Source organism: Gorilla gorilla, chromosome 8, assembly GCF_029281585.2.
Source record: "Gorilla gorilla gorilla isolate KB3781 chromosome 8, NHGRI_mGorGor1-v2.1_pri, whole genome shotgun sequence".
NCBI classification, from domain to species: Eukaryota; Metazoa; Chordata; class Mammalia; order Primates; family Hominidae; genus Gorilla; species Gorilla gorilla.
The window spans coordinates 115,886,771-115,914,011 of record NC_073232.2 but is presented as its reverse complement, the minus strand read 5'-3'; the positions used below and the strand labels follow the sequence as shown (position 1 = coordinate 115,914,011).

The window sequence follows — 27,241 nt, the reverse complement described above, 5'->3', positions numbered from 1 at the left end:
ACCGCCATGTCCACTGCACGGGGCTGTCTGGGTCGCCCTGCCGCACCCAGCACAAGCAGTCTCGTGCCAAGTCCCCCTGCGAGCAGCCGCCCTTCTCATCCGTCCACTGCTCTGCAGCTCCTGGAGAGGCCTCATGCCATCTTGTAATCTCCACCTCAACCTGTCTCCGATCCCCACCCGTGCCAGGCACAGAATCAGACCCACATGTTTTCAGTAGAGACCTTCTGAGGTCAAGGGTAAATGACACTGACACCACGAGGGTCTCTCTCTCCCCCTGAGACTCCAGACACCTAAGACCTACCTGCTTCCCTGGCCATCCCTGGCCCCAGTCACCCAGGCGCATTGAGGTCTTGGTTCCTTCTTTAGAATTTCACTTCATGTCAGCGCTTTGCGACTTGTGCTCGTCTGAAGGCACTATTCTGATTCCAATCAGGCACTATTCTGAAGGCTTTTCAAGGATTAGCTCCTCTAATCCTCATAACAACACTGAGATGTGGGTACTTTGGGTCGGTTTTGCAGATGAGAAAATTGAGGCAATTGCCCAAATTCATGCAGCTGGCAAGTAGCAGAGCTGGGCCTCAATCCCAGGCAGCCTGGCTCTGGCGCCCTCGCTGGAAACCATTCTCCGCTACCTGTCATTTAACCATGTGTCCCTCTCTGCCTGCGATGCTTGTTAGTCAGGCCTCCTTCTGGGTGCCTCACCCATGACCTTGGTCTGCTCAGACACAGCAGAGCCCTGTGGGCTTGGCGGGGACCCAGCCTAGCACTGGCTTCTGGGCCTGTTCAGTGAGGTGGGCAGGCTGGAGCTGAGTGGGAAGGTGGCAGCAGCCCAGGCTGTCTTGACACGGACTCCACGGAGCCTTCCAAATGGTGACGTAGCAGCCTGTGCTAATGGTCTTGGAATCCAGGCCCCAGGCGCCCAGGGGAGGTTCTGGGTCCCTGGTGGCCTCAGAGCCCATCTAGGGGAGGGAAGGCCCTGGGCAACGGAGCAGGGTGGGCACAGGTAGGACCCGCTGAGTGGCTCATGAAGGCAGGGGCTGTGTGGGTGCACGCAGGAGGGACTGGAGGAGTTTCTCGCTCGCTCCTGTTTGCTTTGGACCATGGAGGCGCGTGTCTTGGCAAGAGCTGCAGTGACAGGGCTTTCTGACCAGGGGAGGCCTGGCCGAGGGTGGGCGGCCTTTCACTGGTCTTAAAGGCACAGCACCCGCAGACAGCCTGCATTTCCAGCTTATCTGGTTCCACAAAGGCAGAAGCCTTAGCTCTGCCTGGAGGTCATGGGAAAGGGGTCAGGCTGGGTCCAGGACAGCAGCACTCACTTGGGCCCAGCCTTGTGCTGGGTGTGGTATGGGTAGGTAGGCAGCGCTGGTGCCATGCGCCTGGCCAGGATGCCCTCAGCCCTTTCTTCCTCTCAGTGTCTCCCCACCCGTCGCCACTTGGCACTCGCAAATGCCCTATTCCCTTCTCCAAACCCGCACCAAGCAAAGAACTTGGAATGCCTAGGAAGATCACCCTTCCAAAGGGTCAAGGTCTGAGCTCAGGTTTAAATCATGAATAGAGGTGCTTTGAGAAGCAGGTCAGGGTGCTGGCTGAGGGTTCTGGAAGTGGGCTGCTGCTGTTCACCCACCCCGAGCCTGTATGAGGAGGAGTTTGAGGCAGGGCCTGTCTTCCTCTTTTCCTAGCTCCACCATGCACCCTTCCCCACCTGGATACCAAAACCCTTACATAGGTCTGGGCATGGAATGAGTGCAGCCCACATTCTGAGCTCTGAATTACCAGGTGTTAAGCCAGATGTGAAGGACCAAGAGTAACTCACGGGGAAGGAAAACATGAAGCCTGGAAGTCATCTAAAGCCTCCTGGGTTTTTCCAAACTCCAAGCTCTGAGTCTCATCCTGCCTTGAAATCCTCTGGGTTTGTGCCCAGAGCCTGAAGCCCAGCCTTCTCCAGCAGGCCTCAGGGCCAGGGCACAGGCGGCAATTGAACCCCGCGTGTGCCATGCCTGGGTGATGGGGGAGGAGAGCATGAGTCCCGGATGGGTGTTGTTCACTGCAGTGTCCTTGTGCCTGGAACAGGACCTGGCCCATACCAGGTGCTTGGGAAATACTCACTGGTGAAAATCTCTGGGTATTGCATACACCGTATGTTCCTGATGCCACTGGGCATCCCCAGGTACTTAATATTACTCTGGTGTGCCAGTGAGGCTCAGAGAGGGCCAGTGACCTATCTCAGGTCACGCCAACAGTGAGTGGTAAAGCTAGGATCCTAACGAGGTCTGTCTAGGAAGAAGGGATTAAGAAGCATCCTTGGGCTCAATCCTGGGCTGAACAGGGCTGGGAGGTTTGGGAGTCAGAGGGGGAGGACGAGAGGATTTCAGAGGGAGAGGAAGGAGTGGGGGGTCTCCCCTCCCCCCACCAGCTGTTTTGTCCTAGGCCGAGCTGTGACCTCAGAGGACTTAATTAACATCCTAATTGTGTGCAGCTGGCCTGACTCTGGCCCTAACGAGCTCATTATTCTCCTTCCTTAAGGAGGCCATTGTGGCCTAGTCACCCTGGGGACAGCAGTGGCCTGGGAGTGCCCGTCACTTCCTGCCGCCCTCACCCAGGCTCCCCCATTCCTGGAGAGGCTAAGGCCCTGGTCCCTCTCCTGGCCTCTTGCTCTGTCTGGCTCACTCTTTCATTTCCCTCTGTCTCTCTGTGTATGTCAATCTGTGCCTCAGTTTCCATCTCTACTCTTTTTTTTTTTTTTTCTTAAGATGGAGTCTCGCTCTGTCACCCAGGCTGGAGTGCAGTGGCACAATCTCGACTCACTGCAAGCTCCGCCTCTCAGGTTCATGCCATTCTCCTGCCTCAGCCTCCTGAGTAGCTGGGACTACAGGCGCCCGCCACCACGCCCGGCTAATTTTTTTGTATTTTCAGTAGAGACGGGGTTTCACTATGTTGGCCAGGCTGGCCTCAAATTCCTGGCCTCGTGATCCGCCTGCCTCGGCCTCCCAAAGTGCTGGGATTACAGGCCTGAGCCACCGTGCCCAGCTTCATCTCTACTCTTTCCCTCCCTCCCCTGGTGTCAGCATCAGTCAATTTGAGAGAGATTTGAAATTGGCCAAACAGGTGGACTCTGCTGGGCCGGTTCACTGAAGATGCTTAGCCTGGATAGAGGGAGGACCTGGTGCTTGGGCCCCAGCTTTTCCCTCCCAGGGCTGGGACATCCCCCCTTCCCTGCCCTGAGCTGGAAGTGCTGGCCAGAACCCCCCATGTTGCTGTCTCCTCTCCTCAGCCGCTGGGTCATTGCAAAGTGGGTTGTTACTTAAGGCTCACAGAGCATGGCTGGCTGTAAATGCCAAGCTACATGTTCGTTCTTTCTGGGCCTCTGCCGTCTGGAAAGGGCTGGGCCCTGGCCTTCTGGCACTGCACAGACATGGCCCGATGGAAGGACAGGCCAGGGTGAGGCAGCTTTGGGGTATTGTCCAGTTTGGGATTCTCCTAAACAACTTCTCCGGTCTAGGGGTTTAGCCCTGAAAACCAGGGCTAGAGACTCCAGAATAAAGGTTTCTGCCACATACCGTGTGTACCTGGGGTCCTCTCTCAGGGTTCCTCTAAAACAGGCTGCAGTTTCCCATTCAAGGGAATAAGCATGGTAGCCCCTCCCCTGGCCCCTGTCTGGGAGGGGTCATCTCAGCATAAAGGCACTCCAGGCGAGAAGACCTGCCTAAGCAAGGCCCTGGCAGGCATCAAACGCCCTGGTGGGTATCAGAGGGCCTGACTGCCAGGCTGGGCTGATGGGTGCACTAAGGGGTCTCCTAGCCAGCCCAGGCCCCTTGGGAGGGTTCCCACTATCTCTTGCTGCCACCAAGCTCCCTGCCCCACCTCCCAAAAGATCCTGCTTCCTTTGTACCTGGAAACCAGGGTTGACTTCTCAGGGAAGAAGCCAGGTGTGGCAGCCAGCCAGAGAACAGCTGCCCCAAACCTGGGCACAGATAGGGCCACTTTCTCAGTCCACTTCGTTCCATCCTTCTGAAACCCCTGAAGATAGCCCTAAAACCCCAGCTTAGAGCAGATGCATGGGCACACGCCTACACACACTCAAGTCAGTTTCCCAAGATGAGTGAGTGCCTCCTGATGCCCTCAGGCTGTCCTCTGCTTGTGCACAGCACAGATGCCACCTGGCCACCCATGGGTGCTGACCCTCTAGTGATTAACGACCACCGCCATGTGGATAATAGCTCAACCTAAGCTACCTCCCTGCAGTGTCTCCTTTATTCCCCTCAACAACCTCAGGAAATACGCTCCATTCATTCCTGTCATTACAAAGAGGGTGACTGAGACTCAGAAAGGTCTAGTAACTTTCCTCAGGTCACACAGCTAGGAAGCAGCAAGCCAGGACCTGACTTCGAGTCTTTCTGACTGAATACCCCTAATTACCTCTGTTCCCAGAGGACCCTCAGCTGTACACATTGACACCCAGGTACATGCAGGCTGGCATCTCTCCTCATGGTGTGCACATACAAGACACCTGCTCAGAGATGTGTCCATTCTCAAGTATCTGTGTAAAGTACCAATATTCAGGGACATACATTCTCAAGGAGTCACCTTATCCTCGTGCATGCAACAGACCTGTACCTTATCCGCTGACAGTGGCTAAGAACCTGGGTTCTGCAGCTGGACTCCCTGGTTGTGAAGCCTAGAGTCCTCATCTGCAAAGTGGGATGGATGATGACAAGAACATTTATTTCTCAAGATCCTCAAAGTGTGAATAAAGTCATATATGTGGAGCAAGTGCCTAACACAGACCGCCCTGCTCAGTGTTCAGCTCTCAATATGTGTGATACACACATGTGCAGACACGGCCTCGGTGCTATGTGCATATCATGTCCAAGCACACAGGGCCTTTCTCCTTGGCTCCAAAGGCCTCCTGATCCCATATCTGGGTCTCTTCTCCACTGGAGGCATCCTCTCCTCTTCTTCATTCTTGGGGAAGCTTTCCATGTAAGTCCTGCTCCTTTCCTTCCCCAGGAGCCAGGGATCCCGGATGGAGGATGGGTCTGCACTCACAGGCAGCTGGAAGCTCCCAGGGGCGGAGCAGGCCTGGCCTCTGCTCCTACCTCTGCCACACAGGCCTCAGCACACAAGGAGAGCTGGGCAAAACTTGCTATGGAGCCGAATGTACGGCACAGGGGCCCGCTGGGCAGGGCAGCATGATGGTCTGTATCTCAGACTGTGTGGGTGGCCCAGGGATGTGCCCAGGGTTGTCTCTGAGTTCTTCCCATCTCAACATCTCTGCTGCACTAGAAGCTTCTGCGGTGGCTGGACCACATTAACTGCTGACCAGGAGCTCCTCACCCTAAGATATTTAATAGCAACTTAGGATCCTTTTAGAATCCTATTCTCCCGCTGTGCCGTCAAGACTTGGAGCTGAGTCTTTTTTTTTTTTTTTTGAGACAGAATCTTGCTCCATTGCCTAGACTGGAGTGCTGTGGCACAATCTCGGCTCACTGAAATCTCCACCTCCCGGGTTCAAGCGATTCTCATGCCTCAGCCTCCCAAGTAGCTGGGATTACAGGCATCCGCCACCACACCTGGCTAATTTTTTTGTATTTTTAGTAGAGACACAGTTTTACCATGTTGGCCAGGCTGGTCTTGAACTCCTGACCTCAAGTGATCTGCCTGCCTCGGCCTTCCAAAGTGCTACAGGGATTACAGGCGTGAGCCACCACGCCCAGCGTTTTTTTGTTTTTGTTTTTGTTTTTCAGACAGAGTCTCACTCTGTCACCCAGGCTGGAGTGCAATGGCATGGTCTTGGCTCACTGCAACCTCCGGCTCCCGGGCTCAAGTGATTCTCATGCCTCAGCCTCCCCAGTAGCTGGGATTACAGGCATGGGCCACTACACCTGGCTAATTTTTGTATTTTTAGTAGAGACAGGGTTTCACTATGTTGGCCAGGCTGGTCTCAAATTCCTGGCCTCAAGCAATCCGTCTGCCTGGATCCCAAAGTGCTGGGATTACAGGCTTGAGCCACTGCACCCGGCCGGGGCTGAGACTTTTATCCTCACCAGCCTGGGCTTGCCATGCCATCTCTAGCATGTGCAGAGTGGGGCTGTGTGGCTTCAGGTCTCAGGTCCTTCCTGTGTCAGACTCTGTTTTTGTTTTTTGGTTTTTTTTGGCCGGGGGGAGGTTTGTTCTTTTTGTTTCTGAGACAGAGTCTCGCTCTGTCGCCAGGCTGGAGTGCAGTGGCATGATCTCAGCTCACCGCAACCTCTACCTCCAGGTTCAAGCGATTCTCCTGCCTCAGCCTCTCGAGTTACTGGGACTACAGGCGCACATCACCATGCCCAGCTAATTTTTGTATTTTTAGTAGAGACGGGGTTTCACCATGTTGGCCGGGCTGGTCTCGATCTCTTGACCTTGTGATCTGCCCACCTTGGCCTCCCAAAGTGTTGGGATTACAGGTGTGAGCCACCGCGCCCGGCCCAGGCTCTGTTGATGCCAGGGGAGATGACAGCTGCAGAGAAGAGCCTGCCACCACCTTGGCTATGGGCACTCCACTGAGCAAAGACAGACAGGCTCAAATGCCACCTAGGTGGGCACAGGTTAACATGAGCAGAGGCGCCCACCCCGACTCTATGCAGACCTCCAGGAACCCTGGCGTGAGTCACACTGTTGGGCCTCTTGGAAAGATTCCCTGCGCTGACCCCACCCATGGCTGCTGACAGGCCTCTGCCAGGTGCCAGCAGCTCAGCCGTCAATTGTGGCAACCAGGGCTCCTGACCAAAGTCACTGGTGCACCACTGAGGAGCAAGCAAAACCTGAACCCCTGGATGTGGCTCAGCTCCCCAGAAGGGCTCAGGCATCAGCTAGTGAGCCCCGTGGGGCTTCCAGGCTCCCCTCCAATGCATGCAGAGGCACCGTTTTCTTTCCCACGGGATCTGAGAGTGCAGTGGTAGAGAGGAAGTGTGCTGGGGGTACAAGGATATGTGGTTGGTTTTTTTTTTAGGTGGGGTCTCGCTCTGTCACCTAGACTGGAGTGCAGTGGTATGATCACGGCTCACTGCAGCCTCAACCTCCCGTGCCCAAGCCATCCTCTCACCTCAGGCTCATAAGTAGCAGGGACCACAGACACATACCACCACCTAGGGTGGTTAGCGTGGGAAGTGTCAGGATGAGACATGGGAACCAGAACCGTGCGCTATCAACATTTTTTTTTAAGAGATGGGATCTCACTATGCTGCCCAGGCTGGTCTGGAACTCCTGGGCTCAAGCAATCCTCCCACCTTGACCTCCCAAAGTGCTGGGATTACAGGCATGAGCCACCCCCACCTGACCACTACTGACATTAGAACCTGCACCTGCGAAGGCATGTGAGAGCCTCAGCTTTCAAGAGCCTCCTGTAAGTGACTCCAAGTTGGGAATTGTGGTGACAGCTCTTTGGGATTCTTGGGGGTTACATCCTGGTAAGCAGAAATTTGGGGAGTGACCACATGCCCAGAATGGCTTGGTGGGCTCCGTCCTTCCCTCCTGAGGTCTGTGGCAGCAGGTGCTTGGTTGACTTTTGTTCCTCAGATTTGGCTCACGATGGGGGACCTTCAATCATGATGCTTAGTGATTGTTAGGGGTGGCACCAGCTAGGACTGTCTCTGTTCAAATGATTGAAACCCAGCTCCAGGTACAGTAGTCCCCCCAACCATCTGCAGTTTTGCTTTCTATGGTTTCAGCTACCTGAGGTTAACCATGGTCTGAAAATATTACAGTATTTTGAGAGAGAAAAACCACATTCACATAACTTTTATTACAGCATATTGTTATAATTGTTCTATTTTATTAATTATTGTTAATCTCCTGTGCCTAACTTGTAGATTTCTATTTATTATTAAATTTATAAATTATTTATTTATTTAGAGGCAGTCTTGCCCTGTCACCGAGGCTCCAGTGCAGTGGCACGATCATAGCTCACTGCAGCCTTAAACTCCTGGGCTCGAGTGATCCTCCCACCTCAGCCTCCCAAGTAGGTAGGACTACAGGTGTGTGCTACTACACCCGGCTAATTTTAAAATTTTTGGTAGAGATAGGGTCTCACTCTGTTGCCTAGGCTGGTCTTGAACTCCTGGCCTTAAATGTATAAGTTAAACTTCTTCATAGGCATGTATGTATAGGAAAAAAAATGTATATATAAGGGCTTGGTACCATCTGCAGTTTCAGGCATCCACTGGGGGTCTCGGAATGTATCCCATGTGGATAAGGGGGATTACCATAAGGTAAACGGTGCAGGAAGTTCGTTAACTCATTGCAGCTAGGAAGTCTAATGGGATGGCTTAGCTTTAGCACATCTGGAACCAGGAGCCCAAATGATGGAAATTAGGACTGAGTCACTTTCCATCTCCTTTGTATCTTTTTCCTTTTTTTTTTTTTTTTTAAGAGAAGGGAGTAGGGGTCTTGCTATGTTGTCCAGGCTGAACTGGCCTCAAGTGACCCACCTTAGCCTCCCAAGCAGCTGACATTACAGGCACAAGCCAGCGCTTCTGGCTCTCTATCTCTTGACTCTGCTGCTGCTTTATTGACTTAATTCTCAGGCTTCTCACCCCATATGCCCCCTGCAGTTCCTGAGTTTTGTGGGACTCAGGTTTTAGATCATCAAAGCACCCACATTTGCTCCTAAAAAAGCCCCTGAGTGGCTTTGCTTGGAACCATCAACAGTGTCCAGAGAGATGACAGACTAATCAGGAGATGAGTGGCCAGATGTGCCCACATCTGTGGTAAAGGAGGCAGGGTCACATGACATGCAGCCCAGGGAGAAGGGAAAGCCCTGCTCTGTGACCTCCAGCCAGCATCTGTGGGAGAAGAGCTGGGACTGGTGCTTCCTGGCAGAGGCTGCTGGGGTTCCTGAGAGTACTCCCCCAGAAGCTCAAGAAGGGGGAAAAACATCCCAGGCAGAGCCCCTTGCAAAGTCCATGCCCTCTGGCTGTTTTGGGGCCTCCATCAGCCACAGCTTCTGAGCAACCAAACCATGGTGGCCTGGGCATCAGGGAGGACGGTGGTGCTGCTCCAGGCAGCCCTCTCAGTGCTCCATGCTGGGTTCAGAATGTGCAAGTGGCTGTGGGCAAGACGAGGGTGACCCCCAGCCACCTTCAGGCAAAAGGCAGGGGAATTGACATGCAAGCCTCAGTAATATTTTCCCAACCTGAATCAGGCAGAGGGAACGAAGGCAGGTATCCACTCCAGGCCCAGGGCAATGAGGCAGCTGAAATGCTCCCTGCATCCATTGCTGCTCCTCCCCTCCTCTCCCCAGGGCGACAGGCCTAGGCCCTTTGCCTCTGCTGGATGTCTCTGTAAAGGGTAGACAGGGAAAGGTTGTTGGGCATTCTCATGGAGACAGAGCCCTGGGACTCCTTGACTAGCTAGTGAAGGTTGGGCTTTTCCTGGGTCAAGGGAAGTAGACAGTGAAACCCCTTCCACCATGTCAACAAATGGGTCCTACTGGCTTTCCTCCCAATAGCCTAATGTGGAAGGAATGGTGCCTCTTTGTTTATCCAAATGTCAGAACAGCCAAGGTGCAAGTAGAGGTCAGGTGGGGGCTCCCTAGGTGCCAAAGTCCACCTCCTCCAGCCTGACCTTGGCCCCAGTGTGGGCATCCCTTGCCCACTGTAGCTAGCTCTCAAGGGTACTGCATGCCTCAAGCATGGTCTGGACCCTTCCTGAGTTCCCATAATTAAAAGCCACCTGGAAGCAGTCTCATCACCCAGAAGTTGAGTGAGTACAGATATCTGGTGCTCTAATAACCACTGAGCCCCAGAGGCCAGGGAAATGACGATAAATTTTAGTGGTGTGTCCAGAAGTCTCTGATCTGCCAGTGGCTGCTGCCCAGTCCCCAACCAGTGGGTTCCAGCACCTGCCTGTCACCACGAGCTGCTCAGTGACTTCAGCTGTTCGCTCCTAAGAGGTACCTACCTTTTTCTGTGATCCAGAGAACTATCCAGCCTGCCGATGATGCCTACCTGCCCTCTTCCAGCCTCAGACCAATGTCCCCAGTGTAGGAGGTCTCAGGGGTAGAGAGTTTACCTGAGAATTGGTGTGGGCTTCTCACCCTGGAGATTGCCTGCCTATCCTGGTCCCGCACAGGCAGCAGAGTGTAGGGGTTAGAGGCCAGCCTGCTTAGGCTCCAATCAAGGCTCTGCAGCCCCTCAGTGCCACAGTGTCTCATTCACCTATGTACGTGTTTATGAAATAAACGTGGCAGTAAGTGGCCCGGGCACAGACAGTCTGAGAAGTGGGCAATCTGGGAGACACAGGGTTTGGAGCAAGAGCAGGAGGTACAGGAATTGGACCGGTGGCATTGCTTCACCAGCAGTGGGGGCATATCCCCAGTTCTTCCTGACTCTGATGGCTTGTGACTCACTGGCCCAGGCTTCCTTTTTTCAGGTGTGTATGGGTTGTGTCATAAGAGAAGGTTGTGGTCTCCAGGGTTGGCAGAGCCTAGGGGAGGGAGATGGGCACAGGGAGCAAGAGGGCCTGACCGGGGGTTCTCCGGAAGTGATCCTGTTACCTCTCTTCTCTCACCCCAGGCAGAGAGGGACAGAATCTGTGGGCTGTCCAGGCAGCCCACAGGGCCCTGGATCATGGTGCTTGAGCCGGTAGCTCAGAGGTAACCCCTCTCCAGATAGGAGGACACCGAGACCGTAAAAGGGCAGTGACCCAACTGAGGCCCCTGAGCCACATAGGCCTGGACCTCAAGAGTCCAGACTCCTGGTCCAGGGCATTTCATGGGCTTTGCAGAGCTGCAAGCAGAGGGTTGTGGAACTCCCCAGAAAGGGTAGGAGACAGAGGGCATTCAGGACTAGACTGCTGGCTGTTTGCAAGCCCAGACCTGTCATGTGGGGCGGTGGGGACCTAGTTGAAGACCTGGGAGATGAGCTGGGGTTCTAAGTCCTTGAGGTCTTCCCGCCACTGTGCAGTGGTACCTGGCGGTTTTCCCCTCCTCTCCATTGTTTTCACAGCAGCCATCACAGAGCCTTCTCTACCTCCCAGTGCTGAGCCCACCTGGGGGCACCCGAGAGCCTCCTCCCACCAACGTGCCTTCTAGATCCTCGGGCGGCCACTTGCTGCAGTGGATGGTGACAGGGCCTCAAGTGCTGCCCAGGGAGAAGCCTTGAGTTCTCCAGACAGGAAATGGAGAACTGGGCCATGAGCAGAAAAGAGAATCAGTACCAAATTACTTTTGGGGGCAAAGAAGTGTCAGGGAAGAAGGGATGAGGAGGAAGACAGGACCGTGTGAAGAGGACCGTCTCGGAAGGGACCAAAGGCAGTTAGTGGAGTCCCAAGACCCGGGTGCTCAGAGGACTTTGTATGAATGAACGAATAAGATGAATGAGGCTTTATCACGTGGCCGTGATCATCAAGCATCAGCTGAGGATGCAGTGCCCATTTACTGCGACTGAAACGTGAACACACTTAAAGGGCAGCTGTGAGTGGCACCAATGCGAAGGTACCGCTGACCCGCGATGGGGAAGAGGCAACCGTTGACTGTTAGAGACTGTCTGTGAGGCACTTAGTTTGAAAGCTGAGAAGGCAGCCAAGCTCCAGGCAAACCAGTCATCCTAATGGGTTTGAAAGACCATAAATGGTCTCTCTGTATGGCCGGAGCTCCCTTGGCCTTTCCTGCAAGATGAATTTTCACACACTGGACATATCACTATGTCTATTTCATTTTCCATCAGACATTTGTTAGTGTGACTCACAGTTTATTGGTCCCACTTCTCGGGAAGTGTGCCGGTCGTTTCTGCCTTAGAACAGACGCAGGCTCCTCAAGGCTGGAGCTGGGCCAGGCATTTGCTGGGTCCCCAGGCCATCTGGCTCCATGCTCCGCTTCTCGTGCCTCTCCTTCCGTCCTTGTCCTGGCCCCCGAGCCGCCCCTGCCACCCTGCAGTCTCTCACAGTCCTGTTCTCTCTCGTCCTCCCTGCAGGCTGGTGGTTCGTGAGCACTTCTGAGGAGCAGGGCTGGGTCCCTGCCACCTACCTGGAGGCCCAGAATGGTACTCGGGATGACTCCGACATCAACACCTCTAAGACTGGAGAAGGTGAGGGCTTGCAGGTCCAAGGGGCAGGGAGCAACGCGGCCTCTGGAGGCAGCTCTCTCACTCTTCCCCTAGAACCAACAGAACCCCTAAAGTGAGCTGAGCCATATCCTAGCCTCCTCCCTTGGGATCACATCTCAGTAAGGTTGGCCCAAAAGCTCACCTCCCACCCCAGTCCGACCCCTGCTGCTCTGTCTCAGGGGCTCAGGAACTGAGGGATGGCTCAGACCCCTACACAGTCAGCCTCTCTGATTAGCTTTGGCTTCATGAGGTTTGTTTTCCCACCCACCCCCCTTTTTCTTATTTTTTTTTTATTTTTGTATTTTTTTCTAGAGACAGGCTTTCACCATGTTGGCCAGGCTGGTCTCAAACTCCTGGGCTCAAGCGATCCACATGCCTGGGCCTCCCAAAGTGCTGGAATTACAGGTGTGGGCCACCGCACCCAGCCCTTCCTTTTTTCTTTTTCTTTTTCTTTTTTTTTTTTTTAATTCCAAACACTTAAAAACTACTCAGTGAGGTTTTTCAGGGTCTTTCTCCTTGCATTTCAAAGAGTCTGCCCCTGCCCTCTAAGCCAGCACTGGCCTGGGCCTATCTGTGGCTTCTGTACTCCCTAGAGCAGGCTGCCTGAGCCCGGTCCATTTGCGCCACCCCCAGTTCTTGGCTGCCTGCTCCTAATGGCTTCCAAGCCTCCCATGGCCTGGCTGCGGGAATTCTTTCCCTAACGGTTGGTGGGGATGGTCCAGATGGATGTGTCTGAAAGCCAGAGGGATTGAGGCCGCCACCCGGTGCTCGGGCCACCTCCAGGCCTGCTTTCTGCTGCCAGGCCAAAGTAAGCAGCCGCCAAGCGCCAGCTCCTTATTCATCCTTCCCCTAAATGTCGGTTACTCGGCGGGCGGTTGGGGCTTCGCCCTTCCTCCTATGTCGAGGCTTTACTTCAGCCCCTTGACCAGAGCCTCGGCCCCTGCCGTGTGCTTCCACTGTGTGACAGGTTTCCAGGGACAAGGCCCCATTGGGAAGGGCCCGCATGTTCAGGCTGGACTGCTCCCTGAGCCCTGGGGCTGAGCCTGCACCCGTCTCCCCTCTGGTTCCATTGCACCTCTGCAGCAGGGGAGAGTCTTGGCCCCTGAGCTAGGTCTGGTCTCATATGCCTGCAGTCCCTAGCCTCGCCTCCTACCTAGTTCCACATTCTTTTTGTTGTTGTTGTTGAAACAGAGTCTTGCTCTGTCTCCTGGGCTGAAGTGCAGTGGCACAATGTCAGCTCACTGCAACCTCTGCCACCTGGGCTCAAGCAATTCTCATGTCTCAGCCTCCCGAGTAGCTGGGATTACAGGCACCTACCACTACGCCTGGCTAATTTTTGTTTTTAGTAGAGACGGGGTCTCGCCATGTTGGTCAGGCTGGTCTTGAACTCCTGGCCCCAAGCAATCCGCCACCTCAGCCTCCCAAAGTGCTGGGATTACAGGCATGAGCCACAGTGCCCAGCCCCTAGTTCCACATTCTATAGGGCATGCCAGGGCCTCTCAAAAACAGCAGGAGCTCACAAAGTACCAGATGCTAGACCAGGTCCTGAAATGCCCTTGCCCCCACCCTGGGAGGACCCTGTGGCTATGGCCATCCCCATCCTTCCAGCTGTGGCAACTGAGGCTTCAAGATGTTTATCAGGTTTGGACCCTAGTCCACCTCCTTTGTCCCATGGTCCTTTCTGCTGTGCCACACACCTCTCTGTGAAGCATTTTGCTTGTAAGCAGTACAGGCAGCTCTAGGGCAGTGCGTGTATGAATCAGAGCCCCAGTTGAAAAGGCTGCACCAGGAAGGTCAGAGCGGAGCTGTTGGGTCGATTATGGAGGACCTAGGCACTGAGTGGGGAGAAGGCCAGGGCAGGAAAGCACGCGAGAGGTGTGGAGCACAGATGCCAGCCTGGTTGGAACAGAAGGCAGGTGCTTTGCGCGCAGAACAAGTAGTAGTGGGTTGGGCAGGATTTTAACCTTGATGGAGGAAGAATCAGGCAGCCAGTGCAGATTCTGCGTTCAGAGGCGGTGTGGGTGTATGTGTGTGTGGGGTGGGTGTGGGTGTGTGTGCGCGTGCGTGCGTGCCCAGGGTGATTCTCCTAAAATAGGTTCCTGTGCACGCCTCTGACAGGGCCTGTGTGCCAATTCTCCTGGCAACTTCTGGATAGCTGTGGATTCCACCGTCACATCTTGGGCATTTCCCACCCAGATCTACAGAAGGGCTCAGGGATGGGTCCCCTGGGCCTAAGGCCCCAGCTGCTGTGGTGTGTCCGCTAGTCTCTCTGCACCTGCAGCCACATGGCCAAGAGATTGGCCGACACTAGTTCCCTCTCCAGCCATCTCTACCCCAGCACTATGGCCATCCCATCATAGGTGCCCTGAGCCCTGTAGACAGAAATTGGAAGCCTGCATCCTATCAAAGCTTTCCTAATAGCTCATCTTCATTACTTTAGGAAGAAAAGATGATTGGCTGTTCTGGTGTGTCCTTATCATGAGACACTTTGATGTATGTTCATGCTGCTCTTGAACCCAGGTGTGCCGTGGGAGTTCAGTATGGTAGGAAGGGTGGGAGTTGAGACTTTCTTGTCCACTGACAGAGGTGCGGGTCCAAGCCTGACATTCGCAGGGTGCTTCAGTGAACCAGGAGAAGTGTGTTACCTCTGTCAAGCCCTCGGGTTCATTTGTGATAGAGCCAAGACCAGAACCCAAGTCTCTGCCTTTGCTCCTGTGTCCCACATCTACCAGTATGGACCTGCTTCCTCCAGAGTGGGCGCATACTGGGACATGCGGAACAGACCACGGTCTTCTGTGCTACTGTACCAAAGGCATGTACCCCGTTAGTGAGCAGATCCCCCAGCACCCAGACCCTGTCCCCTCCCCACATCCCCTTCTTCCCAGGGCTTGGCAGCCCAAGGGGCAGCAGAGTTAGGGGAACAGCAATAGCTCGGGGTGCAGAGTCTACGCTAAGAGTCTAGGCTTTGGAGCCAGACTGCCTGGATTCACATGCTGCCTGACACAGAGTGTTCTTTAAAGCCCTGTGCCTCTGTCTCCCCATTTGTAAGATGCCAACCACATAGGGCTTTTGTGAGGCCCAAGTGAGATGATCTTTGTACATGGTTTAAACTGGGCCTCGCACACAGAGTAAATGCCGACATCAACACCTTACTGTGAAAGCTGCCTCTGGTCTGGCCATGAGCTGAACCCCTTCATCTCTGCAGAGAAGCCCTACACACCTCCCCCACCTCTCCCCGCCCCACCAGGAGGCCTTGCACAGGACCTGATTCATGTTTCCCAGAGCCCATTCAGCCCCTTGTCTAGGCTCATGCCAGGGCAGGTGGTGTCACTGTAAGACAGATGAGGAAAGAGAGGCTTAGAGATGGGTGGCCGGCCTCCTAGAGTGACACAGGTTGCTGGCAGTGGGGCCTGGACTGGAGTCCACACCTCCTACCCTTTTGTCCTTATAAGAAGCAGGTCAGACAGGTCCCTCTTCTTCCAGGAAAGCAAATGCTTTCCCAGGGCCTCGGTGGTCTGGGACAGTTTTATTTTCACTCCAGCCACTGGCCCCTCTCCCACCCCCAGACCCGGGCAGCCTGGCACCTTCTTTCTGTGGTGGCAGGAAGTGAGGCCAGCTGGCACCCTGGAGCCCTGGTCCAGTATCCATTCCATCTGGGAGTCTCACAGGAAGACAGAGGCATCTGGAGCTGGGGTCTGAGCAGAGGGTGCAGGGGGCTCAGAGCCGAGCAGCAGCCACCAGAGGAGCAGTGCAGGATGCTGCTCAGGGCACGGGGTCAGGAGCAGTGAGAAGCTGGGGAGGGGCCCCTGTCATCAGATGTCCCGATGGGTGGCCTGAGAGGAGGAGCAGAGCCAGGGCCTCTGGCACCCACCCTTGTGTCATTCCGTTCAGCAGGTGCTTCCTGGGACCCAGCTGTGTGCCCGGCCCTGTGCTAGGCCCTGGGAATGCAGAGACACAGGGAAAGGTTCCCAGAATGGCGAGAGCTCTCAGCCCCGCAAGGAAGGGATCCAAGTCTCTCTTGGGCACACTGATTCTTCCAAGCATGGTGCCTGTCCAAGGTAGCACGTTCACAGTCAGTACTCAGTGAGCGAGTGGACATAAGCTCAGATGTTGCAGGACCCCACACCCTCCTGGGAATCAGCACCGCCCAGCAGTGAGGGACACTGATCTCACCATCCCTGGAGGCTGTAGCTGAGGGGCTGTCTTGCACTGGGCTGGAGCTAGGGACCCTCTTTTCTCTAAGGTGCTGGGATTCTAAAGGCTTTAGCCCACTCCTAGGCTCAGGGGCACACACTGTGGAGTTTGGTTGAATTTTTCCCTGTGTGCCAACCATGACCTGTCATATCTGCCCCATCCAACAGGGGCGTGCCCTTTGGTTCAGTCCAGGTGATGGTGACTGGAAGTATGGGCCTCCCCTCCCTGTGCCCCTTCCTCCCACCCCCATCCCATCTCATCCTCATCTCCATTCTCTCCACCGGTTGCTGTTGGCCGCATGCTCCATCACCATCTCCCACACCAGTGTCCAAGAGACGCAAGGCCCATCTGCGGCGCCTGGATCGCCGGTGGACCCTGGGCGGGATGGTCAACAGGCAGCACAGCCGAGGTGACTGCGGGAGCTGGCTTCTCCTCCCTCGCAGCGACCGCCTGTCTCTCGCTAACACTGCTCTTTCTTTCCGGGCTCTGCTCTCTGCCCTGTGGCCTCCTTGTTCACCCAGATTCACAGGCCAGGCTTTCTTCTCACCTACTGCAGCTGGTGTGGGGTGGGCCTGCTTGGGAATCGGGGTGGCATTGGGGGTTGCTCTGGCTTTGTCAACCTCCTGGGTATGAGGGTCATGGAACACAGTTGTGGGTTCCCTGAAAAGGTACAAGGGCTTGAGGAGGGGGACAAGGGGGTCTCGGGTCTTTAAGAAAGGCCACATTAGCCCTGGAAGCTGCAGATTAAAGGAGCTAAGCATGTCTAGCCCTCTGCTGGGGCCATCCCACTCACCCATCCTTCATGGCCCCTGTCCTCTGAGAAAATGCTCCCTCGGCCAAAGTTGTTCTATCAGTTTCTTGGGAACAAAGCAGAAAGAAGGACTGGCTCACATTCACGCTCCTCCTGCCGGCTCCACGGAAACTAGAAAGGGAGCAAAGCCAGACCCAGCCTGGCATCAGGGTGCAGCCCAACAGGCTCTGCTGAGGGTCAGGTCCAGCCAGGAGCAGTAACTGCTGGGGCTTCAGGAGGGGCCTGATCCAGGGGAGTCCAGGGAGCCCCCCAGGCCCAGCACATGGGCTGATCAGATGTTTGTGGGTTTAGAGCTTTCTCACCCAGGATCTTTCTAGCATCCAGGAACTTGGGAGGTAAGGAAGTGGAACAAAGCCCCAGGGCTGGGCTGCTGAACAAACCCCTAAACATCTGCAGACCCCTGGGCCAGGGCTTGGCCAGCCCCGCATGGAGCAGGGTGTGTGTGCTTCTCAGAGTGACGGCACAGAGAGAGGTGTATCATAAACACTGGCCTTTCTGGAAGCGGGGACACCCAGTGACCCCCACCCTCACAGCTTGGTTCTAAATGACTGTAAGAGCATGTTTTGGTGTCTGCCCCAGGCCCAAAGCAGCAGGAAGCCTGGACACAGGTGGCTACAGCCTATGGCTGGCTCAGCGTCAGGCACAGAGCACTGGCCATGAGAAGTCCAGCTTGTCCTGAGGGCACAGCCTGGGCTGGACCCTGTGGGCTGACACAGGGCTGGGGGTCAAGTTGTAGAAACAGCAAGAACAGGCCAGACATAGAGCAATGGCCACCCTAAAGCTGGGACGCAGCTCAAGCCTTGGCGGCAAAGGAGAGTGGGACGTAAGTCTGGAAATGCATGGCACGGATGAAGGTTTGGCTCCAAACACCCTTGCACACTGAGCCCCAAACACGACCATCTCCACAACCCCACAGACACGCACAGCCCTCATGGCCACAGATACGACTGTGCGCCCTGTCACATCCAGCCTCCCTGACACCCACATATCCACAGTCCCGGGCACACAGCCACTCACAATACACATACACAATTCCAATTATGCAGCCACGCATACACCGTGCCATGTGTCTTCTGTTTATACCACCACAAATGCATCATACACAGTCACAAAATCATCACACACACACATATACGCAACATACACACATACGCCACCCGTTCCTCCACAGCAACACTCACAAGGGCACATACAGCTTCATACACACAACGCCTTGCACCACATATATGCCAGTCACAGACATACAGTGATATGTGGAGACACAAATACGCAATGAAATGCCTAATTCTTGGTCACCCATACCTAAGCAAATATAAGCCCCCAGCTCTTGCTCTCTCTCTCTCTCTCTCTTAAATAAGCGACCTAAACAACATAATATCCCAGCCTCAGCCTGATGGGCTAAGTTAAACCAGGCAGCCAAGAAAAACTTGCAGAGAGTTGGCTTGGAGACGCTTGCTGCAAACAGCAGAGCTGGTGGGGGAGGCAGGCTGCAGGTTGTGGAGGAGCTAGACAAGAGAAAAGCGGAGCTTCCCCACGGCCTCCGCTCCCCGTTCCCTCAGCCAGCCAGGCCTTGGAACCAAAAGGCCTCTCTCAGTGGGGTTGGGTAAGTCGTGGGGGCAGGAAGGGAGTGGGGAGACTGCTGACAGAGGGGAAAGTGTTGGGGAAGAGGAGGCTTCTGTGGTTTGGAAACTACAGGGCATCCAGCCCCTGCCTCCAAAACCAAAGCAGGCCTGTCCCCCTCACCCACCCGGCTGACCGCCTGGCCAGCCCTCCCCAGGGCAGGCTGCCACCGTCTCCTGGTGGCGTGGTCAGTGCTCACGGCCCCAGTGCTTCCCAGAAGCCCTGAGGATCCCACTGGAGCTCACAGCCTCCCTTCCCTCAACCCCATTTCCGACGGGACATCTCTTCCCAAGACCCTGACCACCCTGAATCATGCAGCTGCCCGCTGAGGCCATGTCCGTCTGTCTGGGCCTTCTCTTGTCTGGCGCCCCCAGATGGGTTTGTGGCCTAGGCAAGTCTCTCTTCCTTGGGACACCTGTGAGTTGGAAGGCCTGAGACCCACAAGGCCTGTGTCCACATGGAAAGTCCATGCCTCTGCCATCTGAGCCAACTGGGTGGAAACCCAGGAGCTGGGACAACCTGGTCTGCCTGCCTAGCCCTGCCAGGGAGGAGGGCTCTGGGTTCTCATCCCTGCAACCTGTGCAGTGACCGGGGCAGGACGAGCCTCCCATCCAGGAGCTCTCACCAGCAGCACGTGAACTCCTGGACATCTGTGGTTGCTGCAGCCCCAGGGCCCCCAAGAACCTTTTGCAGGAGCAGCTCAACTTTACCGGCCGGAACTGATATCCCTGGTTCTGCCCCCACCCCCAAGAGGTCAGGAGAAAGCCTGAGCTTACATGGCCCACGGGATTCTGTCTTCCACGCACCCCGGGAGGCTGCGAAGGCTGGGGCTGGGCCCACATGATGGGCTAGACCTTCTTCTCTGCCATGAAGCAGGGCAGGGCTCCTCTGATCTTCCCACAAGAAGGGCTGTCATTTTTCCCTGCAAATGCAACCTTGCCTAGGAAAACCTTAATGATGGCTTCCTGCTCGAACCACAGACTTTTAAAAATAGCCCAGCTGAACAAAGGCAAAATGTGGAGCCCAGGCCTCGCCTCATCCTAACCTCAGAATCCTGGATTCCCGGAGCCTGGCGCTGCCCCTCTGGCCGCCGCTGAGCTGGGATTTGCCATGCCTCACTGGAAAATGGAGCAGAACCAGGAGCAGGCAGGAGAGCAGAGAGAGTTGGACTGTGGAGCCCTGAACTTCTCAAAGGGCCGAGTCAGAATCTGGCTGGGCAGGGTTCTCAGGCTGCCTTGGCAGCAGTCCGAAGCATGGCTGGGTTGGAATCTGAAAGCCTCCAGGAGTAAGGCCCTCCCTGAGTCGATGCTGACCAAGTTCTGCAGCAGAGAAGGGCGTGCTGAAAAATCCTGCAGGCTCCCATGGGTCATCACCCTCCTTCTGCTTTTGGGCAGCCGTTTGAATTTGGCTAGTAGCCCATCAGTTCTGTCCTCACAGCCTGGCAGGGCAGCCACAACCACCCCCAAAGGGAGCTGCTATCTCGGCTCAGCACAGGGCTGCAGACAGGGCCCCGATAATCCAGGGGAGAGTGGACAGATGGCCCTCCCACAGCTGGGGGTTGGGGTGGCAGCTGCCTCCCACCCCCACGGCCACCAGTCTTAGGCAGGCTGCCCGCCAGCATCCAGCCAAGGAGCCCAGGGGGTGGCTGTCACAGCTGGGAGCCAGGAGGGGTGGGTGTCCCAGAGACCAGAGGCCAGCAGTCTACTCCAGCATCCCGCTGTTTTCAGCTCACAGCGCTTCCCATCAGTACCCTTGCTCAGCCTTGCCTGGTCGTGATGCAGTCAACAGTGTCTCGCTGTCTGCCAGGCACTGTCTCAGCCCCTGGGGAGCACCCACGCCAGAGAGGACAACAGTGGCTCAGGGTGACCCTTCGGAAGGGCATGGCCAGATTGCCACTTCCTCCTCCTGTCTCAGCTCCTGTTGCCCCAGAGGGTGAGGTGGGGAGTGTTCCACTCCGAGCAGCCCTCTACGGAGTGTCTCAGCCAGGAGGCAAGGACTCTTTAGCCAGCCAGCTAGGAGCAGAGCCAGGGAGTACTCAGCTCTGGAGTCTACCTATCAGGGGCTTCCTGGGACAGGGAGAGCTGAACCCCAGCAGGCATGGAAGAAACACCCTCCTGGAAGCCTGATCAAGGACCCAAGCAGGTGGCACCCAGGCCTCCTGCCAGGAGAGAGGCTGAGAGAAACCAGGGGAGGCACCATGGTGCCCCACTCTCCCCACACCTGCCCTCCCAAGCCTTCCTGAGAGTCTACAAGGCACTTCTTTCCCAGCACCTCGGGAGGACCTTGGCCAAGACCCTGAAGTGACATCCTTGAAAATAGAGCAGGCTGCCCTCCAGAGGGGCTAGGCCTTGGCTGCGTGGTTGGTACAGCATGTTCTGCAGAAGCTGCTTGGGTGCACTGGCCCAATAAGGGCCCCAGGGTGCTGCCTGATTGTGCTGTGCTTGGTGTTTCCAAGCTCATTTGGCCGTCGAACCCTTGTCTTAACAAAACACATATAACTGCTCCCATGAGACCTGGGTTCCATGGACTCCTCTTGGGAGATTACATGACCAGGTGTTAATGGATGAAGTGGGTGCTCAGGAAAGGCTTCACCGAGGAGGTGTCCCTAGAACCTCTGAAGGTCAGACAGAGGAAGGATGCAAGAGGCTGAGCTGGGGGCAGGGATACGAGAGTTCATCTGGGACACAGATGGAAACGGCACATTTCAAGGAAAAGCAGTATGCCGTGGGGCCTCAAGGCATGCAAGGACACCTCATGAGGGGCCGGCTTCTCCTAATCCTGCCCTCGGCCCAGCAAGCTTCTGAGCCCTGTGGACTCCAAGGTCCCGGCAGCCTGGCTGCCATTATCAGGCTGGGAGAGCCGACTCCCTGCTCCCAGGGCCTTGCCTGACAACCTGGGTCCTGGCTGGCTTTGGCACACACTGGGAGCAGCAGTGACCTCTGCTCCCATGGTCTCCCTGCTGCCACCTCTGGGGCCTGGTCCTTCCCTCCCCTGGAGAAGCCAGAGCCGACCCAGTGGACCTTCTTGGCAAGCAGTTGAGCAAAAGCCAGGCCAGGGCAGGAGGAGGGGACAGGAAGCAGGACCTGCACCCTGACCTCAAATAATCTTGCTTTCTTGCTCCCACCCCCAGAGGAGAAGTATGTCACCGTGCAGCCTTACACCAGCCAAAGCAAGGACGAGATTGGCTTTGAGAAGGGCGTCACAGTGGAAGTGATCCGGAAGAATCTGGAAGGCTGGTGGTATATCAGGTAGGGAACCCTTACATGTATGAACGAGATGCTTCTCGCCCACCTGGGCCCTGGGCAGAGTGCAAAGTGGCCATGGCCACCTGATGGCAGGTAGATACTGACAGCTTTGTGCCCATGGCACAGGGCTGGGCTGCTGCACCTCTGCACAGCTGAATAGCTCAACCAGAGAATGCTCATCTTGCAAGTTTTCTCCCGGGACACGTAAAGCAGAGCTTGAGCCACAGCCAGCGGGGCACAGAGGCCCCGGGTCAGCTTGCAGGCTGTGGTGCAATCCCTTCCCACGTATCTGCCAAGAGAGTTCAGCACATCTGAATTTGGTTTTGTGTGTCCGGCCTTGGCTGCCTGGTGTGCTCCACAGCTAGGGCTGCCTGGAGCACTGGCGTCCGCAGGCCTTGCTGAGGTCCCAGCAGGCAACCTCTGCTGCCCAGGCTCAGTACTCAGGGAGGTGGGCTGGGGGCGGGGGCGGGTGCAGATGCAGGCCTCTTGCAGCCACGTCCCTGGTGGATGGGGACTGGCTGTCCAATCTGCAGGGCTGGCTGCAAGGGCTGGAGCAGAAGTCAGGCCTCGGCTCAGGCCATCGGAGGCTTCTTCCTTCTCTTGCCCCTCCCTCTCCCAGGCCTAATCACAGTTCCCAGCCTAGAATGCTATTGAATGGTGTGGGTAGGGAAGTGGGGTCTTTCCTGACCTTCTGGAAGCAAACAATCCCGTGGGTTTCACTCACCATTACCTGGCCAAGACCTACCCTTCCAGGACCCCTGCTCTCAAGAAATGCTCCAGGAGACTTGATCTCAGTAAGTGCTTTTGGTGTCCTTGGAACTGGCTCAGCTGTGATGACTTTGCCCACCTTCTCTCTTCTCTGCCAGTTACCCGGCTGACAGGGATAGTCCTATATCCTTGGGCTCTGGGGACCCCAGATCCACTGTGGGCAGGACATGCATTCTAGGTGGTCTCCGACAGAGGGGACAGGATTGTGCAGTGGCACCAATGTGCCCCAGGGGATGTGAGTACTCATGGGACAGTTGCTCAGAACATGGTACAACATGATGGCATTAAAGGCTAGTCCATGCTGAGGTCACTGGCCATATGGAGATTGCACCTTAGTCTGACCTGATGGAACATGGCTCCACGGCACGCACCACACCCCCCGCCCCTACCCCGCCCCCACCCCGCCCCACCCCGGAGCCCTGGTGCATATCAGTCAGGAGGGCTGAGATGTCCCTTTCTGTCCCATTGGGTGGGATGGGACTGTGCATCTGGATGTGTATTGTCCAAAGCCAGTGCCCCTAGACTTTTATGTTCTCTGAGCAATGGAAACTAGAGTCAACCCAGTCACCCACCAGCCATGAGTTGAACATGGGAAAGCCAGGAAACATTCTGGCAGGCTGGTGGCCTAGCTCAGTTGCCTGGAGCTTATCTACAAGGCTGCTTTATTATTATTTTTTAGTTTTCTAAAATGACCAACAAAGTCACTCTGAGCTGCTTCTAGTCCGCTCCTATCCCCATGGCCTAGTCTTACAGCCAGCAGGAGCTTGGACTGAGAAAACCCGGCCGAAAAGATTCCACCTTAAAAAGGCTGCCAGACACCCCCTTAAATATGCCATTTCCCAACATTCCAGGCTCTACGTTGATCCTCATTTCCTGTCTTTCTTCTCCTCCCCCAACCCCTACACACACACACACACACACACACACACACACACACACCCTCACACTCTCCATCGCGCCCTTTCCAGCTTGCTTCCCGCTGGAGTCATTTCATTCTCCATTGCTGGAAAGCAGATGTGAGCAGAGCTGGACCCAGACACACACAAGCACTCCTGATTCCCTTGCGTTTCTCCTCCTGGAATCTTAATTTTACCCATGTAGTGCTGAAGGAACACAAATACAGCACTCGGGGCCCTAAGCAGGCCTGACCGTCACCTCCATGAGCCCCCTCTCCCCATAGCTCTACAGTGTCCATGTAGAAAAACCGTCAGTGAGGGCCAGTGGGCTCATCTTTGTCTTTTCTCTGAGATGCAAGAGCACCAGGCTCTGGGCCAGATGCTGCTAAGCGCTCACTGTGTGACCCCCTTGCTTTTCTCAGCCGTAGTTGTTGGCTCATATAAGATTAGGTATTTTTACTCGTTGCTCCCATCCACCCTTAAAATTCTGTGCTTCTGTTTGCACCCATTGCATCAGGGAGCCAAAGACAGGCCCCTGACTCCCACCCACGTGTTAACTCACCTCTGCCTCCCAATCCCTGGGGAGGTGAGCTTGGCTCAGCCTGCCTGCATGTTCCTGTGACAGAACGTAAGGAGCCACCTCCTACCTGAGCTTTCTTGCAAAGCTCAGACATGTTGATAGGAACTTCGGCTTTCATATTCCTTTTCTCCCACCTAATGAGCGCCCAAGAACAAGGTCAGATCAGGAAGACGGCGGGGGGGAGGGGGGCGGGGGGAGGTGTTCAGACATCTGGTGTGGAGGAGCCATTCCAAAGAGCCAGATGTGTCCAGGGAGCAGATGGGGACATTGCAACCCAGACCTGGGGGCACTGGCCAGCGACTACTGGACCAGGAAGTGAAGTCCCCATGGGTTTGGGTGAAAACTCAACACCACGAGGAAAAAAGGAAAAGCTTGTTTTCAGAAGTCATCAAATCACCAGAAATTAAGTCAGCCCTATCATTTGCCTTTTGCCTTTGTTTATGAGCTTTTGGTTTTGTTTCCTTTTGTTTTGTTTTGTTTTTGTTTTGCTTTGGTTTTAGTTTTATCTAGTCATGTGCTTTTGTCTTTTCACTTATGGTTTCTGCTTTTGGAGCCCCGCTTAGATTTTCTCAACCCCCAACATTATGTCAATCTTCTATTTGTTAATTCTGCTATATGGTATAAAGCCAGTGTCTGTCTTACTTGTTTTTCCTAACTGGGTCATCAGTTTTCCCCAAATCACTTTTTACATTTTTGGAGACAGGGTCTCACTCTGTCTCCCAGAGTGGAGTGCAGTGGTATGATCATAGCTCACTGTAGCTTCAAACTTCTGGGCTCAAGCAATCCTCCCACCTCAGCCTCCCAAGTACCTGGGACTACAGGTATGCGCCATCACACCCAGCTAATTTTTTTAAAAAAAATTTTTTTTGGTAGAGATGAGATCTTGCTATGTAGCCCAGGCTGGCCTTAAACGATCCTCCTGCCTCAGCTTCCCAAAGTGCTGTAATGACAGGTGTAAGCCACCTCGCCCAGCCCCAAATCACTTATTGAATAATGCATCTTTGTTCCACTACAGTAAATTTAGCCTGGTTTGTGAACTTGGTCTGTGACAGTCTATAGAGGATCCACCTACTCTCCCTGCAGTGGCACCACAGCTGTCCCATTCAGTCATCTGGCATGGAGGAGCCATTCCAGCTAAGATGTTGGAGACAGCTTAGTTGATCTCAACGTGTCTGTCCTTCTGGGTACATTTTTAGCAGCGACTCTATCCCTGCATCTTGCAAAAGAGACACAAACTGAGCTCCAGGGAAGGGACTTGTGCAAGGTACCACAGACTAGAACTCAGACTGCCTGACTCTCACCTTCTGGAGTCAATTCCCTCTCTAATAATACCTCCCCTTCCTACAGGCCATTTACCTCTACATACCACATCCACACCTTCTTATTTCTTGTCTCTCTAATTATCCTCAACTGACTGGGAAGTAGCAGGCCATTATGAAGTCCTCCTTTGGGCAACCCAAAAGTTGATAAATCTGATCCCAAGCTCCCACATTTGCCTGACTTTGCAGAGCATGAGAGCCCACCCCAAGAGGGATCAGGCAATGAAAAAGGAGCATGGTGGGGGGGCAGTGGGAATTGGTGTTCTGGATGTCTTTTCCACCTACCGTCGGTGCCATTTCTCTCCAGAGTAGTGGGATTGCCAAGCCTTGCAGAACATGGTAGGGAAGGCTCCACTGGGCAAGGCCAGATGGATCCTAGGGCCTGGGAGTGGGCTGTGAGGTCAGAGTGCTCTAACGATAGCACATCCTGCTCCTCCCCACAGATACCTGGGCAAAGAGGGCTGGGCACCAGCATCCTACCTGAAGAAGGCCAAGGATGACCTGCCAACCCGGAAGAAGAACCTGGCTGGGCCAGTGGAGATCATCGGGAACATCATGGAGATCAGCAACCTGCTGAACAAGAAGGCATCTGGGGACAAGGAAACTCCACCAGCCGAAGGCGAGGGCCATGAGGCCCCCATTGCCAAGAAGGAGATCAGCCTGCCCATCCTCTGCAATGCCTCCAATGGCAGTGCAGTGGGCGTTCCTGACAGGACTGTCTCCAGGCTGGCCCAGGGCTCTCCAGCTGTGGCCAGGATTGCCCCTCAGCGGGCCCAGATCAGTAAGAGCCTCGCTGACCTCTAAGTCCTCACTGCAAAGCTCCTTAGAGAATGGGCATGGGTGCCGTGAAAGCCAGGGGGGTGCACAGGACCCCCATGGCATTTTTCTCCTGGGCTACAGACTGGCCTTTGACCCTCACTCTGTCAACTTGTGTCATGCTCATCACAGGAGTGGAGAAGGCAGAGGAGTATGATGACTCAACTGCTCCCAGCTGCTCCACGGAAGCTAGATCACATGAGGATGTGGGTGGTAGCGTTCCCTCCTCTAGTGGAGAGCCAGCAATGGTCAGTCTGCAGATACACGCGTTCCAAGAGCAAGAAATGTTTTCTTTTCCTTATGGTAAAGGCTTTATAAATCAAGATAGATGATGTGTAGCTGACTTTTAAAAAATCAAAAAAACACATTTCCCTGGGCTGTTGAATGTGGGTGCTATATGCAGGGCTGCCCTATGGAGTGACAGTCTGTAGAGAAACGTCTTTCTGGGCCTTACCAGCTCCTTCCCTATGACTTTCCACTCGTTACTGGAAACCTAAGAGACTTGGGAGCTAAGGCTTTACCACTCTACACAGGCAGTTTCAACAGGGCGTTCTTCAAGAATCACCTTCATTTCTACAGGAGACTCCAGGCAGTCTGGCACCCTCCATCTCTGGCCCAATAATGCCTTTTGTTGAGGCTTAAAACTTCCATGTTATAGGAACCTAGCTTTTGTTTGTGTCCAGCCATTCTTAAAATCTGGAGGAAAGCTGTTTCTTTAGTTTAGCTCCACTGGGTTAAGTTAGCTCTCGTGCCTGAAATCTTTTAGGGAACCAGCTGGGAAACAGTTATTGGGCACCTCCTCTTGCCTGGCATTATGCTAGCTTCTACAGATTTAATAGTAAGCAAAAAACAGACATGGTCTCTGCTCCTAACTTTGAAAACCTGATAAATCTATACACCCGTTACCCTGAAAAA

General features: G+C 54.8%; 1 protein-coding gene across 6 annotated transcripts in view; it reads left to right on the top strand.

The window, feature by feature from the left end:
* Window positions 1-27,241, top strand: part of SH3PXD2A (SH3 and PX domains 2A) — a 259,162-nt gene that overhangs the window by 216,244 nt on the left and 15,677 nt on the right. For 4 of the 6 annotated variants that reach the window (XM_055352883.2, XM_019034749.4, XM_063710472.1 and 1 more), the window contains 4 exons: window positions 11,946-12,059; window positions 16,597-16,680; window positions 21,833-21,950; window positions 25,954-26,291. In XM_055352883.2, the coding sequence (XP_055208858.1) occupies window positions 11,946-12,059; window positions 16,597-16,680; window positions 21,833-21,950; window positions 25,954-26,291 (654 nt within the window). The remainder of the gene's footprint in view (window positions 1-11,945; window positions 12,060-16,596; window positions 16,681-21,832; window positions 21,951-25,953; window positions 26,292-27,241) is intronic. The other 2 variants (XM_004050045.5, XM_055352884.2) reach the window with 1 other exon arrangement.